We start from the raw sequence: 18,580 nt of genomic DNA, 5'->3' as shown, positions 1-18,580 counted from the left end.
ACCTGAGTAGCCTGTGAAGAAAGAAATGGGCGAATTCTTCTGATATTGTAAAGAAGAAATCGACATTTTTATCTCATTACACATCTGAGCAGTTGAGGGTTAAGGGCCTTGCTCAAGGGCCCAACAGTGGCAACTTGGTGGTTGTGGGGTTTGAACCTGGGATCTTCCAAACCGTAGTCCAATGCCTTAACCACTAAGCTACACCCGGACTAAGTATTGCTTAGGCCTAAGATAGGCTACCCCAGACATTTCATCCTGTCTCAGAGAGAGAGAGAAAGAAAGAGGGGAAAAAAAAAAAAGTTACCCCAGGTTGCCAGCACTTCCTTTCTCTTTTCTTTATCAAAAGTTTTGTACCGTATTTAAACGGAGCCACAGATTATAAAGCAACAGCAATGTATAATTGTCGTGTATTTATTTCCCACCAATGCTCTGTTTTATAACCACTACTGGTTTCATTCAGTCCAAATCGCCAGCATACCGTAGTTATAAATCTGAACTGTTTTCAATTTAAGTTTCACTCACCTAAAACCAATCATCGCTGCTATTAACCCTGAAGCAAATTCAAATTCCTTATTATGAGATGAACGTGGGTAAAAGGAATCGATATCACACCAAGGCTTGGAATTTCTCATCAAAGCGTCTCACAGCTAAGATCTTTTCACTAAACCGTCTGGTCTTGATCCGAAATGAATACAGAAGCCTGGGGAAGATGAATGAATGAGAGCCGCGACAGACGTCTACGGTGTGAGCTACTCGCGTAAGAATATTTAATAATGTGGTTTTGTGTCGAGACGTGCTCGACATGTGATTTATTCCAATGGCTGCATGCGCACTCTCAGTCGTTCAGACAGCAAAACAAGGCTGTGCACTAGGAATCAGCCTGAAATATTATTAACGACACCACGTTCATTGTCTGGACAAATGAAAAATTGAGAAGGGTCAAATTATTGCATCGAGCAGAGAAAAAATTTGAATTGATTGAAATGGGTTGAGAACTGTCCGATGCATTATTAAAACCAGGACGGATAGAGCAGAACTGTGAACTTCGCAAATGAAACGTGGTTGGAAAAAAATTTAACATGATCAGAGATTACGTAAACTCTTGGTGAAGTTGCATAATAAAAACCGTTAGCTGTGATCAAAGTTGTAAAAGTAAGATTGTAGTTTGGAGTAGTTTTTCTTTATTTTATATTTGTACATGAAAGAATGTGTGCACGTGCAGGTCTGGTGGGCAGTGCCCCGCTGGCATGCGGGCACAGGCTGGTGAGCGGTGGAAAGTGGAGTGGCAGCGTGGGCCCACATGGAGAGCAGCTCCTCCTAATACTCTCTGACGTCCGGCGGCGGGAACAGGGGCCGTGACGTGATCCTCCTTGCGGCCTTTTCCTCTTCGGCGACAGGCTCACCACGATCCGGCTCTGTGCGAGAGTTGAAGAGCCGTGGGAGCTCCGGCAGTGAGCTCGCGGCTGTCCTCGTCGCGGAGTTCAAAGGCGTACCTGCCTCTTTGAAGTCCCTGGAGCTCATTCCGTTTTCCCGCTAGCTTGGATCCCTGGTGATTCCGATCCCTATTAGAGCGTCATTTTTTTAATAATTTTGTTCGTAAAGCTTTTTTTTTTTTAGGGGGGGTCGCAAGGTGATTTATGAGGCTGTGTATTCATGACTCTGAGAACCGAATATTCTTTTGCACTTCACCTCAGTTCTCAGTACTACAGCAGTAATATGAGAATTATGCAAAGCTTATTGCACACATCAAAGTAAACGTCAGATGAGTAGAAAAAAAAAAAAATCATAAAGTTTCTTAGAGTTTGCTGCTCTGTTAAATCACCCCTCGCAGATCTATTGTAGCTATTATAAGATTATAAGTTGTGAAATGGTAAGAAAGATAAACAGTTGTTTAAAGTAAAACATTTTACTTTATGCAATTGAAAAAAAATTAATCTTCAGTACTGAAGTAAACGTTCTGTGGCGTGATGCGGGGCCTTGGAGCGCTTTTATTCCCCTCGTACCACAGGTGAATTATTTCAGTCTTATTAAATACTTTTTATGTCGTTATTATAGAAATGGAAATATGATGGATGCATTAAAATAGACCTTACAGGCATTCTGCATTTTCCTGACCAATCAGAATTAAGCATTTAGTGTTATAGTGTATATTTTAGTGTATATATGCATAATACATGCATATACATGTGCTCACTCAATGGTGCATGTGTGTGTGTGTGTGTATTCCATTGTGCACACTCTCATCAACCGTCACTTTCTTAACTGAAACCGGTGCATACAGTGGAGATAAACGCCTCCCATACTGAAAGTCATCACTGTTGGAGCTACTGTAACCCCGGGAACATGAGGACGATCTGGTCATCACTGATTAATACCACATCAGTGAGACTAAACTTTGTGTGTATGCATGTGTGTGTCTGTGTTTGTTCACCTTCATTTTGCCCTCACAGTGCGGGAAGCCGTCAAGAGATGGCAGCTCACACTTCTCCTGTGCTCCACCGAGCAGGTCTATGGAAAGAAAGAAGAAAAGAGAAGGTCAGTGATCATCATTACTGTGGTTGAGGTCATCATCATCATCATCATCATCATCATCTCCTTCATCATCATCTCCTCCATCATCATCATCATCTCCTCCATCATCTCCATCTCCATCATCATCATCTCCATCATCATCATCATCATCTTCTCCATCACCATCATCACCTCCTCCATCATCATATCCTCATCATCATCATCATCACTGCTCCAGGAGAAACTCAACCAAGTCCGCCTGGACCAAACTCTGCAAGTCCACAGTCAAACCATGGCTCTGTCTTTTTTTCTCTCCCATTTTCTTTTCCTTCCTTTATTTAATTCTTTCCATCCTCCCTTTCAATTTTTTTCATACCATCTCTCCTTCCATTTTTTCTTCTTTTTTCCTGATTTTTTCTCCTTCTTTTATTTCCATCTTGATTTCTCTTTTTCCATTAATAAATTTTTTTCTTATTTACTTCCCTTTTCTCTTTCTACTTTCTTTCATACCGATAATTTCTTCCTTCCACCCTCTTTTTTCTGCTTTCTGTCTTTCATTAATTCTCTTTCCTTTTATCTTTTTCTTTTTTTCACTTAATTTAGTTCTTTTTTTCTTTTTCATTTCCTTTCTTCTTTACCCGTCTTTACTTTTCTTCTTTGATTTTTTATTGGATTTTTCTTTCCATTATTTCGTCTTTATTTTTCCTTATTTCTTTATTTTTTTTTATTCTTTATTACCTGTCTTACTCAATTACATCAAAGAACAACCACAAGGAAGAAAAAAAACCATAAAAAAGAAAAAGTTGAATAATAATAATAATAATAATAATAATAATAATAATAATTCTTGCAAAATCCTGAGCGGACATTGTTCTGATCTGCGATTAAAAACATAATGAATAAAGTCAAAAGTCCCTTTTACAAGACAAACTTCTTGTTACCAATCATAATGCACAAGGCCAGATTTTATGCAGTCATGCTTTTTAATATACCCCCCCCCAAAAAAAATAAAAAAATAAAACCAGAGTGTATTATTCTAGCAATGACCTCTCCTACACTAACCTGGATACACACACACACACGCTGCCAAAAAAAATGGTTCCTGCGATGTTCCTTGTGTATAATGTTTTCCCCTTTTGAGTTAGGTTGCGTAAGAGCGAGGGAACTTTCGAAACTCCCCCGAGTGTTCACTGGAATGTGTGACGCTCCGGTAAGAGCACAAACCCTAGTAAATGAATTGTAAACAGGAAGTGTGACATGTAGCCAAGGAGCAGCTGCACCTAATTAAAAAAGAAAAAAAAAAAAAAAAAAAAAAGATGAGCACCATGTAAATCATAGCAATGTATGACCCTGGATGGGATGTAATACCGTTCGATTATCACCTGAACATCAGGGTGGCGATGCGAGCCTCATGTCATAACAAAAGCACCCTGATATCCGCCGAGACCGGATTATATAAATGATGGAACTGACGCGATTCCGAGGCTTTCAGCCGAAACCGGGAGGAAAAACGAAGGCCAATCGCCGTCTACATTACAGTACATCTAATGCAACAAAAATAGACCACTTCCTGCCAGGCGCACAAAGAGCAGACAGAGCGTCTCGTAGAAGCTTTATGTAAAAGAGCTCGAGATGAAGAGCGTAGTGAAAACACACACACACAGAACGCTGCTCGAGTACTTCATATAAGGTGTGTGTAGGAAAACAAACATCCATGTAACAGAGAGAGGATCGAACCTCTTGGGAGTTAATTAGCTGATCATTTGTAAAAGAAGGAAGGTCATGATCATCATCATCATCATCGTTGTCGTAATCATCATCATCATCATCATCATCATCTTTACCGTCGTCGTCATCGTCATCATCTTTACCGTCGTCGTCATCGTTGTCGTCATCGTCATCATCTTTACCGTCGTCGTCGTCGTCGTCGTCATCGTCATCATCTTTACCGTCGTCGTCGTCGTCGTCGTCATCGTCATCATCTTTACCGTCGTCGTCATCGTCATCATCATCATCGTCGTCATCGTCGTCGTGGTTCGTAAAATTTCCTCCCGGGAAAACACGATGACAAAAGCCAGAGGTTTAATGGTTTATACAGTAACGAGATCTCTGCGTGGAAACGATACACTAATAAACTGACCTCCAGGTGCTGAAATACTGACACCGCTATTGAGTACCAGCTGAAATCTGATCATCTGATACATCACCCATCATCCTTCTTTTTCTCTTTCCTTTATTCCTTCCTTCATTCACTTTCCCCTTACTATTCCTTTTTCCTTTACTTCCTCTTCTGTCTTCATTTCCACCATATCCTCCCCACCTTTCTTCTTTCTCCACTTTATTTTCGACTTCCTTCCTTCTTTTCTTCATCCGCTACCCTACATGGCCATTTTTTTTATTCCTTCGTTCTTCTCTTCTTCACCTCCTTATCTCTTTCCTTCTTTACTCCCCCATTTCCTTCTCCATTTCCTCACTTCTTCCCCTCCCTTTTTCCTTATTATCATCCTTCTTTATTTCTTTCTTTGTTTCCTTTTGCTCTTTACTTTCCTAATTCTTTTCTTCTTTGCTTCCTTATTTCTCTCCCTTTGGTTCCTTCCTTCCTTTCTTTCTTCTTTCCCTCCCTCCTTCCACTTCTTTCTTTTTTCTTTCATTGCTCGTTTTTTTTCTCTCCATTTTTCTTTTTTTATGTATCTTATTCTTTTCCTCCCTTTCCTCTTTCTTCGATTCCTTCCTATCTTCCTGCTTTTCTTCATCCATTTTGTGCTCCTATATTTTTTCCTCCCTTCTTCTTTAGATCCTTATTTCATTCCCTGTTTTTTGTCTATTCTTTACGTCCTTATCCTTATTTATTTCCTCTTTTCCGCCCTTATTCCATTCCTTGCTTGCTCTTCGTCTTTCCTTTCCTTCTCCCTCACCATCATCCGTTTTCCCTTTTTCCTTTTCCTACTTTCTTTCGATCCTCTCTTTTTCTCTACCAATTCATTCCTTATTTCCATCCCTTGTCCATTCTTCTTCTCCTTTGTTTGTTTTCTTCCTCTTCCTCCTTCTCTCCTAATTTCCTTAAAACGCACTGCGTTCAGAAAAGCAAACTGAACATAATGGAATAACGAACACGCCTTGTTTTCACCCGATGAAAATCTCACTTCTCTCTTCAGCTCGGTCATGAGGCAGCACTTTCCTCCATGTGACCGTTCCTTTTAAGCCTCACCGTGCCACATTCCGTGGTTCTGAGATGGATTACCGTCAGGAGGCCATGCTGTTTGGGTTTAGCTGGTTCACTCACTAGAGAAGTGGAGAGTGTGGAGAGAGAGCTGTACTTCTCGCCTCCGGGTTAAGCATCAGGCCAGTCGGAGGATGTTTGGTTTTTTTTTTTCTGTCGTACCCTCGTGATAGCTTAAACCCACATTGTCACCATCCACAAAAGAAAAAAGGGATGTAAAGCCAAATAATAGACAGCCATTTCTGGAACCTTAGTGTATCTTACAGCTATTATACTAATCCCTTTCTTTTTACGCTGCAGGCCGGACCGATCACGTGACGCACTCGCATACCATTTCTGCTTTTTCCGCTTCGTGTAGCCGCAAAACAAAGGAGCAGAAACGGCAGCGGCTACGGTTGTGAAATCCCCATATGTTCGACTAGCATTGTGTTCTAAGAATAGACACGTACGCTAGTCTCGTCGGTGACGTTTCCCTTCGAGTGATATGCTCGTAGCGGCTCACGTTTCGACAGACATGACAAAAACCTAATGAACAAATGAGTCTGTCATTTCTCTGTTGTAATGGAATGAAGTTCAACATGCAAAAAATTAGCCAGGTATGTTAATAACCAGTTTTGTGCATACATCACGTTTCTTTTTGGTTTAATGTTTCAAAGCTACGGCAAGCGACAGCAGCTTTCACTCCCTCGCTGTCTCGCATTAGAGAGCATCATGCTCGGGTGCTTCTCACAAGGCCGGCTCTCACGCGCGTAAAGGCTTCGAATCAAACGCACTAAGTGCTGCATACAGTATGTGAAAGTAGGCTTCGAGTGAAATCTTATAGCAAACCATTAGGAATCCAGCAGTCTCAAATACACACACACACACACACACTTAAATCATAGAGAAACAGAATTTATTTAAGAACCCGGTCACATTTCTACTTGAATCAGAGCTGAAACATGATGTACAAGGGGCGTTCAAGTCAAACCAGGATTTTTGTTTGTGCACAATAACAACACTTTATTGTCTATATAATCCCCTGCTACACTAATGCACTCAGTGCTTAGATACCATCAGAGTAGAAAGTTCTCCGGAGCCATCATCGGACTGCACATCTAAAACCTCTAATGAAAACCTCTATGAGGCCCAAACATCTGGAAATGGCTTAGACAAATCTCATCATGAAGACCAATAATATTGTAATAATGCGCTTTATTACATGGACTTTAGAATTATTCAGTAAACCCTTGTCCGTCAACACAAGGTTAATGCAAGATAAAGCTAACACTGAGTCACATTCTCTGGGCGCCGAGATGCACAATAGCACAGGGGAAATGGATTTTGTGCCGTGATGAGTCAATATTTCACATAGTTTTTGGACAGCTTTTTGTTTTTGTTTGCAGTCGAAGAGATAAAGGACCATCCGAGCTGTAATCAGAATCAAGCCAACATCTGTCATGGTACAAGGGGGGAACTTGCACATCTGTGAGGGCGCCATTAATGTAGAATAAATTTGGAGCGCCATATGCTACCATCCAGATCCAAGCCCAGATTAAAAGTGCATTGGAGTATCTGAGGGTCAAGACCGGCCTTACCGCAGTCATGACCTGCCTCTGATTCTAAACATCTGGAATATTATAAAGTGCAAAATGCAAGGCAAGAGTTGTGCAGTATGAATGGCAAAAATATTCAGCTTGCTAAACTGAACTTGCTGATATGTCTTTAGTGCCAAAACATTTAATAAGTGCCGTTAAAAGATTAAACACCCCAACAATTTGGGGATTTGCTGAACGCGACATGAACAGGGTGAATACTGTAGGTTTGCGGTTGTTCTCTGAACAGAGTCTCTCCATCCTACCCTAATAAACAGTTCCATGTTTTGGCATTTGTCACCCATAATCCCACTTAAGTCCATTACAGTTCCAGATTGTTTCCTCTTCCAGGCCAGCTGCTTTTTGATATCAGAACCAAACCGAATTTTAAGAATTGGAAACAGCGGCTAAAAACATCTGCTGCTATAGTGAACATTAATTTCCTGATCTTATTTCCAGATCAGTACAATATTGAATATGAATGGGGAAAACAAATAAGAACAAAATGCACGAATTTAGTATGAATCGATGCTTCTAATCTGATTGATGACAAAGAGGCAAGCCTGCGCGCGCACACATATACACACATACACATGCGCGCACACACACAGATGCTAGATCAACAGCGCGCTCTTATCCAGCTGTGCTGCTTAAGTTTTTTTTCGAAGATTTAAAAAAAACCAAAAAAAAAACCAGAAGGGTTTCTTGTGTGTGTTTTTGGGTCTGAATTCGAAACATTACTACGAGCGCATACACAACAGCCACTTGTAGGTTTGCACAAAACAGCTGTATGCCAACAGATTTACTCTGCAAATGTTACTAAACAGATTGAAGGCAATTCATTTAAAAGGAAATACACTTGTAGGAAAGATCGTCTGTACGCACAGCTAGTATGTATCGTTTATGATAAAAGATGTTAGATCTGAGATACATACCAGGGTGGAGCTAATTAAGCAGAAAAACAAATAAAAACAACATTGCCTGCACAGGTGCCCGTCAAAGACAACATTTCAATCGACTGATCGCTGGCACCTGATGTAATCTATAAGAGCTATAGAAGTGCAAAAGCTACTAAAGCTAAGCAGACGCAAAGCTACATCACAGACCTCCAACCACCATCTACCTACTGTTCCCACAACTCAAGATAAGTTCCGAGTGCAATAACTGACCACCAGTTCATTTGTGCAATATTCTTTCTATGCACTTACACTACATTCATACAAGTGCAATATCGCGATGTTAATTATTTTCAGTGCAATGTGTAACTATGTGCTATATTTAATTCCATTTTTAATTCAATTTAATGTATTTTTTTCCTTTTAATTTTATTCCTTGAATTTCTTGTCTAGTCCTAACATTGTGTTAATCAACTGGTTGCTACAGTTTGTACTGTGAATATCAGTTGATTAAGGCAATGTTAAGTTTCCATAACCAGAACTATGATGATGCTAGGTAACATTTAAGGGTTAGGAATAAACGTCTAATGTTTTCTCGTATCGCTCGATTATCTGGAAGCTAATAAAATGCCACTTGATCCAGTAAACCATATTATTTTGCACTAAATTAATAAAAGAAAACCCATTTTAAACTGGTGAAAAGGCCACTCATTTACCACACGTATAAACAATAGATTCCTTACTAAGGCTTCTACTTTTATAGCTTAAAACTTGAATTTGGATTTTAAATGTTACCAGAGTTTTATTGATTTCAATGTAAAATTAAGAATTTGCACACTTAATACCGATACCTACATAAATGGACATATTTTCGGTTATTTACATTAAAATTCATCTTTATATTTTTCTCATATTGTATGGATAAGTTATATTTTATATATATATATATATATATATATATATATATATATATATATATATATATATATATATATATATATTTTTTTTTTTTTAAGTTTTTTAAAATATTTTGTTTTATTTATTTATTGTTAACTGTTTTTTATTTTATTTTAATTTTTTAAGGTCACAAGCGATCGTTTAAGCATTTCACTGCATATCGTACTGTGTATGACTGTGTATGTGACAAATAAAATCTAAATTTCAGTTATTTTAATATCTGTTCACACGGCAATCTACTTTGACAAGTTTTTAAGCATAAATTAGGATTAAGAAACTTTTATTACTAAAAACAAACACTTATAAAAATTCAATATATTTAATATGATGACATCATCAGAAAAATACACTTTACTAACAAGAATTAGATTTTCAGTAATCAAATTCTATACATTCATTTTCAACAATGCAATTGTAGCTACAGACCCGTAGCTACACATATAATAGCTTAAGTTTCAACAGATACACCAAGCTTTTTTTTATTTCAGAAATCCAGGACTGACCTAAAGCTCAACAAATACTGCTTTACAGGCCCACGAAGGTCAAAGGTCATCTTCTGTATCACTCAGTCTCCAAAAAAAGTGTGAACATAAAACGGTAATGAGGGCAAAGGTGCAGGTCTGTATCGCACTACATGTCTTAGTAGCGAACACGCACAGCGAATCATGAGCGATTTAACTCAAGTGGGTTTAAAATATCTTTTAAACTTTTAATGCAAAAAAAAAAAAAAAAGACTTGACATAAAAGAAAGCAGAGCATTTGAATAAATCCTTTAACACAGAGTGGAGTTAAAAGAACATGCATTAAAAAACGCTTTTTTGTGGCGCTTAAGCGATTGGTCTAATCCAACCACACACTCGGAGGATTAAAGAGCTGTGAACTGCCTTACACACACACACACACACACACACACACACACACACACACACAATTAGACTGTCAGATGTAAGAGTGCGTGAGTAGGCGTGAGAAAGAGAGAGTGCACGCGTGTGTGTGTGTGTGTGTGTGTGTGTGTGTGTGTGTGTGTGTGGCCTTGTGTATAGACAACCAACTAAACATAACCCAAATTTAAATGGAAGACACACACACACACACACACACACACACACTCACTCTACAGTATACATGATCCTACACAAGCTTAACGAAACCTGTAATCAAGCATGCACACGCACACACACACACACGTGCACACACACACACACACACACACACAGCAGCCTTCAAACCTTTCTGTCACAACGTCGTGTGTGTCCACCTCGGCTAAAGTGTAATTACTGCCAGGATATCTAACACTAGTGGGCAGACTCACAGACACACACACACACACATACTGTAACTGATCACACCCAAACATACTGTACAACTTATTACACACACAATAACTGGCAGGCTAACTTTAAATACACACCAGAATGCATAATGCACATACCTGAATACACCCAAAGTTCTATCTAAGTACATTCTACCTTCAACACACACACACACACACACAATATATACAATATATACAGTCGAAATACATTAAACAATAGAAAGAATGTGTGCACGCTCATGTGCGCATGACATAAGTACGTCTATCAGCTTTAGCCACTGACTCTTCCCACGCTTCACAGTGAGCATTGTGTTGGGGAACTAAAAGTACTAAAAGTCTCATGTGTAAGGCTACATTTACTGAGATCAGATCAGCCACACTACGACGCAAACAACATGTCTCGTCTCTCCACTCCAGACCACAGGAAACTGAAACGGAGGGTGAGCGCTGGTCTCGAACTCTGACACGCTTTCTCAACAAAGCGAAACTCTTTGGCCGTTATAACTTCTGAAGCTGATGTTGATATTCTGGACCTCGTTCGGTCTCGGCTCCGTTTGCACCGTATCTTTCTAACATGCAGTATTTTTCTCTATGGTTCCACTTTGTGCTAGCACAAAGACTCTTCATGTCTCAACCACTCTCTGCTCTTATTCTCACATCTACTTTCGCACTCTGCCTCAGCCTTCTCGCTTTTTCCTCTTCTGATCTTTAAAATGGCTCTCAGGGCCAGAGGCTGTGTCAGCAGCAATGTCTCCGGCTTTCACAAAGAGAAACCCACACCGCTGATACAGAACGCAGCCTTGGCCAGGCTCGCTCTGGCAGATAACGAGAGCAGATTAGAGTGAGAGAGGAAGTGGGTGAGATAAAGACACAGAGGAAAAAGGGGCAGGCAAAGGCTCCGTGCCTGGATGTATTCACCAGTTTGATTTGGGCTACATGATCTAAGCATCAGGATAATGCTGACAATAGCATGACTACATGGACACACACACGCACAGGAATCAGATCACGATCAGGTGATTATACTGACTAGTCCTAGGCAAAATGTTTGTTACATATCCAAACCTATTATAAAAATTAATTGATTAATAGTTGTTATTAAATCTTAGGTCTATACATAGCGTCATGTTTGCAGTCCTCTGGGATACAAGAAAAAATGTCTGACAAGTATTATGTTATTTAGGAATGAGTTTGAAGGCTTCACTAGAAATGTTTGTGTCTGCCTGATAACAAAAATGGCTTACTGACAAAATGCAGGAAAAAAGTAAGAAAAAGGACAAACAAGCCTAAACAACCCCCTTAAAAAAAAAAAAAAAAAAACCTTTAAAAAAACAAGCCAAAACACCATTCTAAATAAAAACAAGAAAGCAACCCTTTTAAAAAACAAACCAAAAAATAAATAAAAAATAATAATAAAAAAACAGGAAAAAGCAAACTCCCTAAAAATCTTAACCAAAGGAAAAAAAAAAAAGCCAAAACACTACCCTAAATAATAATAATAATAATAATAATAATAATAATAATAATAAAAACAACCCCTTAAAAAAACAAGTTAACCCCCCGCCCCTAAAAGCTAAAACAACCCCCTTAAAAAAAAAAAAAAAACTAAACAACCCCTAAAAAAAGGGCAAACAACCCACAAAAAAAACAATAAGCCTAAACAACCCCCTAAAAAAAAGCCAAAACAAACAAACACCAGAACAAAAAATAAGTTAAAACACCCCCCCCCACCGCCCCAGCAAAAATAATCTAAAACAACCACCTAACAAAAACAAAAAAAGGCCAAACAACCTTATAAAAAAATAATAAAAAATAAAAAAAACTTAAAAAAAACCTAAATAACAAACAAAAACATCCCCAGAGTAAACTACCAAAATGTCAATAAACAAAAAAAGCTAACTATAAAAATAGGAAATAGCCTATTTATTTAAAGAACATGGTCTCACAAGAACATTACGTTCAAAAGCAAAAAGGTTTAGCAGATGATAAAACCTCCATAACCATGTGAAAATCAGATGACCTGCTATGAAAACAGAACTGAATGCTTTACTTTTAGCCTAAAAGTTAAAAACTCATTATATGTATAAAGTGTTCGAACTGAAGGAACATGTGATTTCTGTCTATACCGTATACAGCTCGTAATCGTGACCACACACGCAATATATAGAAGCACAGCCCATCTAATTTGTGACTTACAGCTCGACGATCCGAAACTGAATGATGCTGAAAGGAACGAATATTTGGAGCCAGTACAGTACATGTGAAAAAAGCTATTTAGCATTATGTAGCAATGTCCTTGGGCAATTTCTAAAAAAAAAAAAAAAAAAAAATTTAGACAAGACACGGCAAGTTCCTTCAGGCTGACAAAATACAACGCCACTGATCTTAACATTCATTAAGACAATTTAATTAAATGTGTTTCAGTGCCAAACAAATGAGCACCTTAGGTTCTTTAATATTACATTTATTCATTTGGCAGACGTGTCGTTTTCCTCCTCCGAAGTGACCTACAGACGACCCAGGATGGAATTAAAGCATCAAGCTGAACTGCTAAAGGGTAAACAACCAAACGTGGCTTTCTGGCAGTCTGGGATTTTAATGCCTCCGCTGTCACATGCAATGACGATCTACTACTGTCCCTTATTACTGTACATGTGAAACACGTGGCTTTTTAACAGCTTAAACCTCAGAAATGGAGCTGCATCTTACAGAATCCTCTGCATTACTCAGCGTGGTTCACTTTCTCACCTTACATCACTGAAAGCACAAATTATAAACCAGTAGTAATGCTATTCTCCTGAATAAACACACTTAACTGATGTGCTTATTTATAAAAATATGTTTTCTTAACAATATCTGACGAATAAAACTGTTTAAATACAGTATAATCACTATTTAACTAGTTTAGTTGTTTGATCATACTATTCCATCATTTTAACATGAAATAAAAACTTTACTTGGTATTAAAGTCTTTCAATTCTTCATCTTAATTTAACATTTTGACTGACTACATCATTGTTTTTACCCAATTTATTATTTCAACTTATTATGCTTAAACTTTTTCCCACTATCCAATTATTATTATCTCAATATTTTATCTCATTATTTCAGCTTTTTCTCGGTTTAACATTTTGACTTATCATTTCTTTGTGACAACTATTATTTCAACTTTGTATTAATTGTTTTTACATTTTATTTCATTTTGACTTACTATCTAATTATTCTTATTATTCTAGGAAATATATCAATATTTTATCAAACTTTTTTTAAAAGTTAGTAACTCATTATTCGAACTTACTATAAATTTAACTTATTAGTTCAATATACAGATGTTTTTTATTGTATACAGATGTTTTTTTTTTTCCAGTTATATTTTAACTTAAATCTCATGATTTTGACCCAAAATTACCTTGATTTACTCTTGATAGCTTTCTTTGTAGAAATTCTACTCTCATTGTTTTGGCCAATATTTTATTATTTCAAGATAGTATTAAGATTTTATCTCAAATCAATCTCACTTACAATCCATTTAATTTAAGTTAATTTTTACTACAGTAATTTTATCACAGAATCTTTATGTTTTGACCCGTTATGTAATATTAAACGTACTTCCAATTAAACTCTCATTGATTCCACTTAATATTTAATTATTTTAACAATCTCATTTTGACATTCCTTCAAAATGTATCACATGATTAAAAAAATTTCCGACTTATCCAACTTAAATCCAATTTAATTTCCTTTGATGTCCTACAGTATCTTATTATCGTACTTCCGTATTATTATTTATTTTGCCTTAAATTTTTAATTATTGTCTTCTTATTTACATACATCACACTATTTCAGTATAATCTCTAAAACAAAAACAAATTTTTCTTTTAAATATTAGTTTTATACCATACTTAATTTTTAATTGAATTTTTTTTTAAAGTTTAATTTCTTCAAATACACTGTAACTAGCTGTACCTTTTTTTTTTTTTTTTACATTTTGCCATGTTTTTTTCTAACAGTCAGTTTTCCTTTAGGGCATCCGAGTTAAAAAATGATAATAATAGCCTTTTCTCAAAGTGGGTGGAGCGAGCAGCTGCCTAACACAAGCAGCTACCTGTACTTGTGCACATTAAATAACATAAGTAAGAATATTTTTAGTTTTTAGAATAAGACAACTATAAAACAACTATTTCGAAGATCTTGAGGTCACATGAACAGGATAAACATGATCACAGATTACTTTTTTTAAATTACATCTTGCTACTCCTAGTATCACCATCTTAATTTAGCCATTTCAGACAACACACCTTGTTACAAGGATAAACAGACTGAAACGGACAGTATGCAAGATAAAGAAGGAAACCGAGAGCGAAAACAAGGATGGAGTTAAAGCCTCAGACGGATCAATACCGATTTGCAGCTTTGGCTTCTTAGCGACTCAACTGGAGTCTGATGCACATAAGTTTGTAGCTTATAATCCGTTTTGAAATCATTTGAAATCCTTCGAGCCAGGCTGGGAAGATGAGATCAAGTTATATATAAGCTTCGCACCAAAATAGGCACAGCATTTTATACAGGACTGAACATTTCTCTAATCATAAAATAAATAATAATAAAAAAAAAAAAAACATCTTTTGACTGATATGCTTTATTTGAGATCAAAGTAAGAAAATTCCAACAAAAACAAACAAAAAAAAGGAATAACATTAGAGTAAGGAAAAGATGCGAGTCCCTAGAGTGTATCTGCACTGCAGGCTTGAGCTTAAACCAGAGCTGCTGATTTGCTGCCTACAGTATGTATATGACTGCAACATCTCAATGACAAACACAATTCACACAAACTTTTCAAAATTATTAGAACAATAAGAAAAAAAAGATATATAACAAAAAAAAAAAAAAAGGGGGAAGTAATATAAGCACTGTAAAATACACAGCAGGAAAGAGATAAGGATTGAGAAAGCTCTTATGGTATTTGAGGAAATATTTTACAGGAAGTGGACAAAGCTTTTGACTCGAGTCAAACTGCGCAAAGTTCGTCTAAGCCATTTAAAGACACGTCTCAAACAAAAGACCCAGAAAAATTGTGTGGTTCAAAAATTTGTCAGCAATTAGTCATCATGTAAGCACATGTCAGGTGTCAGTTAGGCAAAAGTATTACTTTTAGTTTTTTGTACAGTAGTTGTAGACAATTTAACCTACTGAAATGTATTTACATAGGATTAAAAATGAATAAATAAATAAATAAATAAATAAACAAACAAATAAATAAATAAAATCACCTTTATTTAGACATGATTTTTCCCCCTCTGCACAGTTAAACAAATATGACTTTCAAATATAAAATAAAAAAACATTATCTTATGATAAAAGTTTAGTATTTTCAATATATATTTTTGAAAATTGTTTCGTGCAGCCTGTACTTTTAGTATGCTAATTAGGCTCAGGGATCACATGACCCCAGACCTTATTATAATTTTCTTCAAAACAACCACAATGGCAGACTCAGAGCCAACTCGCAAAAAAAGCTGCAAGCTTTTCAAGAAATCTGCCAAGAAAAAATCCCACTTGTCTGGGTTTTTCCGACATCTTGTTGTAAACATTTGTCAAAAATATATTTTTCTTTATGTATAGATGTGCGAAGTCAAGACAATAATGGTATCACTTGTAATTTTAAAGAATATTCTTCTAATTTATTGTATACTTGTATAGTTTGAATCAATCTTTAAGGTAATTTAAAGAACAACAATGGTGTTTGTAATAAAAAAAAAAAATCATGACTCAAAGAACAAAATTAACTAACCAACCCATGCTTACTTTATTTATTTATTTATTTTCTTGAGATCATGTTTATCATGTTTGGGTTTATATTCATAAGTTATCTTATTTGTATAGCCAGGCAGAAGGGGAAAATAATGACTAACCAATTTTCATATGTATTTTTTTTCTTATGTAAAAACATTTTAGTAGGTAAAATTCCCTCAAGTACTGGAGAAATACCTTTTTTTTTTACTTACACCTTTTTTTTTTTTTTTTTTTACTACTCTTGCCTGACAATTCCCTTACAAAATAAATCCTAAGAATTTTTCGTAACAGAATTTTATTGTTTGAGAAATCTCTTTAAATGGCTCAGACAAACTTGGCACAATTCTAAACCTTGAGTCAAAAGCTTTGTCCGGTCATATTATATGTAATTTTATAAAAGTAAATTTTTTTTTAAAATTGCTCACTTTTTAACTTTGAATCAGCTAGTAAGATTTGGACACATGAGATTTGGGCACTTTAACTTAAAATTATCACACTTCTGTACTTTCCCCAGCTTACATTTCACTTTTTTTTAATACCTTGAACTTTTACTGTCTAAGTTATCTGTACCATGTAACATGTAACATGTCCTGGGGGTTTACCTTGCTGAATAGACTTATGTACAGTACAGTTGTATCAACTTGGTGTATTAAGATGGCGCCGGTGATGACGGCTGCCGTCGCGACTGCTCCGACCACTCACACTGTCAACTTGAACTGCAATCTTGCACGTTATCTTGCCAATAACTGGACACGGTTCTACACTGCATTTCTATTATATTTCATTTTACTATATATATTTTTCCATTTTTATTATATATTCTTTAACTTCTTTATCTTATTCTAATATTTTATTTCCATTTTTATTCTTATTGCTGTATATTATGTAAATTTTAAAGGTTTTTTTTTTATATTGAGGCCAACAGCAGTCGTATAAGCATTTCACTTCATATCATACTGTGAATGTGACGAATAAAATTTGTATTTGAGTTTCTAATTGAGTTACTGCATTCTTCTAACTACTAAACTAAGTGTTTTAATTACTGGATTCCTGGAAGTCCTGACCCACCCACAACCTCTATTGTCATCACATACTTAAGTACAAAGACGTCTTTTAAGAAGAATGATGGTGAAGCTTATCTAAAAGGTTTAGAAAAGTTTAAACAAAAGAAAGCAATCCTTTTTACCCTAATGAGTCACATTCGACAAATTGCTCTTTGCAGTTAGTATCTAGTACAGTTTTACCGATTATAAAGTACTGTGCAACTTTCTTTCCCACCCTAGCTCAGTTTTCGTTGACAGCTTTTGAATTATTGAGGAAGTAAAACCGTTTGTATGTACAGTATAGACAAGAACTTTGCTCTTTACTTTGCCCTAGTAAAGAACCTAACAAAGCAAAGAGTAATAACGCACAATATTGATTTTGTTGAACACCCTTTACTACCGTTTAGTATAAAAAGAAACAATACTTGTGAAATCATCTTTATTTTAAAGAATGTCCGATAAATCTGATGCATATGTACACTACCTGCTACGTTGACCTTCTCGCCGGTGGCAGAGCTGAGCGCAGGGGTCACCGTGCCATTGGTCAGGTTGGTGGCTGAACCGTTGATGATGATGGTGTCCACTTTGGACTCGAGCTTGGACAGCCTCAGCATGATGTTGTCCAACAGCACAGCGAGTGTCTTTTTCAGGTCTATGGAACAAAAGAAGTGGGTCAGAAAAACCAAAGCAGTCCAATCCAATATTTGGAGCAATAAAGCTGGAAACGTGAGGACATGACACACGTGAAGATGAAAAGAATGCTTCGTTTATTTCTGAGTTATCAAACGTCAAAACACTCAGGCATGTTTAAACACAAGAATGTAATGTTACAGTACCATCATTTCTTTAGTAACAGCAGGTTTACAGGACGGTGGTGAAACCAGCAAACCACCATAAACGTACCAACACCATAAACGTACAAACAACAAAAAAACACAGGAAGCAGTGTTGGAGCTGGCAAAGGTAAAGGTGCCGTAATTTTCTTTGGGAGTGAGAACAAAGGACAGGATTAGAAATGAGTGTATTAGAGGGACAGTGCAGCCAGGACCGTTTGGGGACAAAGTTAAAGAGGCCAGATTAAAACGGTTTGGACATGTGCAGAGGAGGGATGAGGGGTAGATTTCGGGTGGAGAATAACGTTAGAGATGGAGCTTCCAGGCAGGAGGAGGAAAGGAAGGCTCAAGAGAAGGTTTATGGATGTGGTGAGGAAGGACATGCAGGACATGAGGTTGGAGTGACGAAGTAAGATGCAGAAGACCAAATTAGATGGA

The 18,580-nt window shown here is 36.7% G+C and overlaps 1 protein-coding gene across 1 annotated transcript in view; it reads right to left on the bottom strand.

The window, feature by feature from the left end:
* mgat5 (alpha-1,6-mannosylglycoprotein 6-beta-N-acetylglucosaminyltransferase) overlaps positions 1 to 18,580 on the bottom strand; it is a 98,369-nt gene that overhangs the window by 48,652 nt on the left and 31,137 nt on the right. Inside the window, exons 3-4 of the mRNA XM_053491362.1 lie at positions 17,794 to 17,961; positions 2,432 to 2,508 (exon numbers count right to left, since the gene is read on the bottom strand). Coding sequence (XP_053347337.1) covers positions 2,432 to 2,508; positions 17,794 to 17,961 — 245 coding nt within the window. The remainder of the gene's footprint in view (positions 1 to 2,431; positions 2,509 to 17,793; positions 17,962 to 18,580) is intronic.

The sequence above is a fragment of the Clarias gariepinus genome, chromosome 3 (assembly GCF_024256425.1).
Source record: "Clarias gariepinus isolate MV-2021 ecotype Netherlands chromosome 3, CGAR_prim_01v2, whole genome shotgun sequence".
Lineage (NCBI taxonomy): Eukaryota > Metazoa > Chordata > Actinopteri > Siluriformes > Clariidae > Clarias > Clarias gariepinus.
This window is presented reverse-complemented; position numbering and strand designations above follow the sequence as displayed.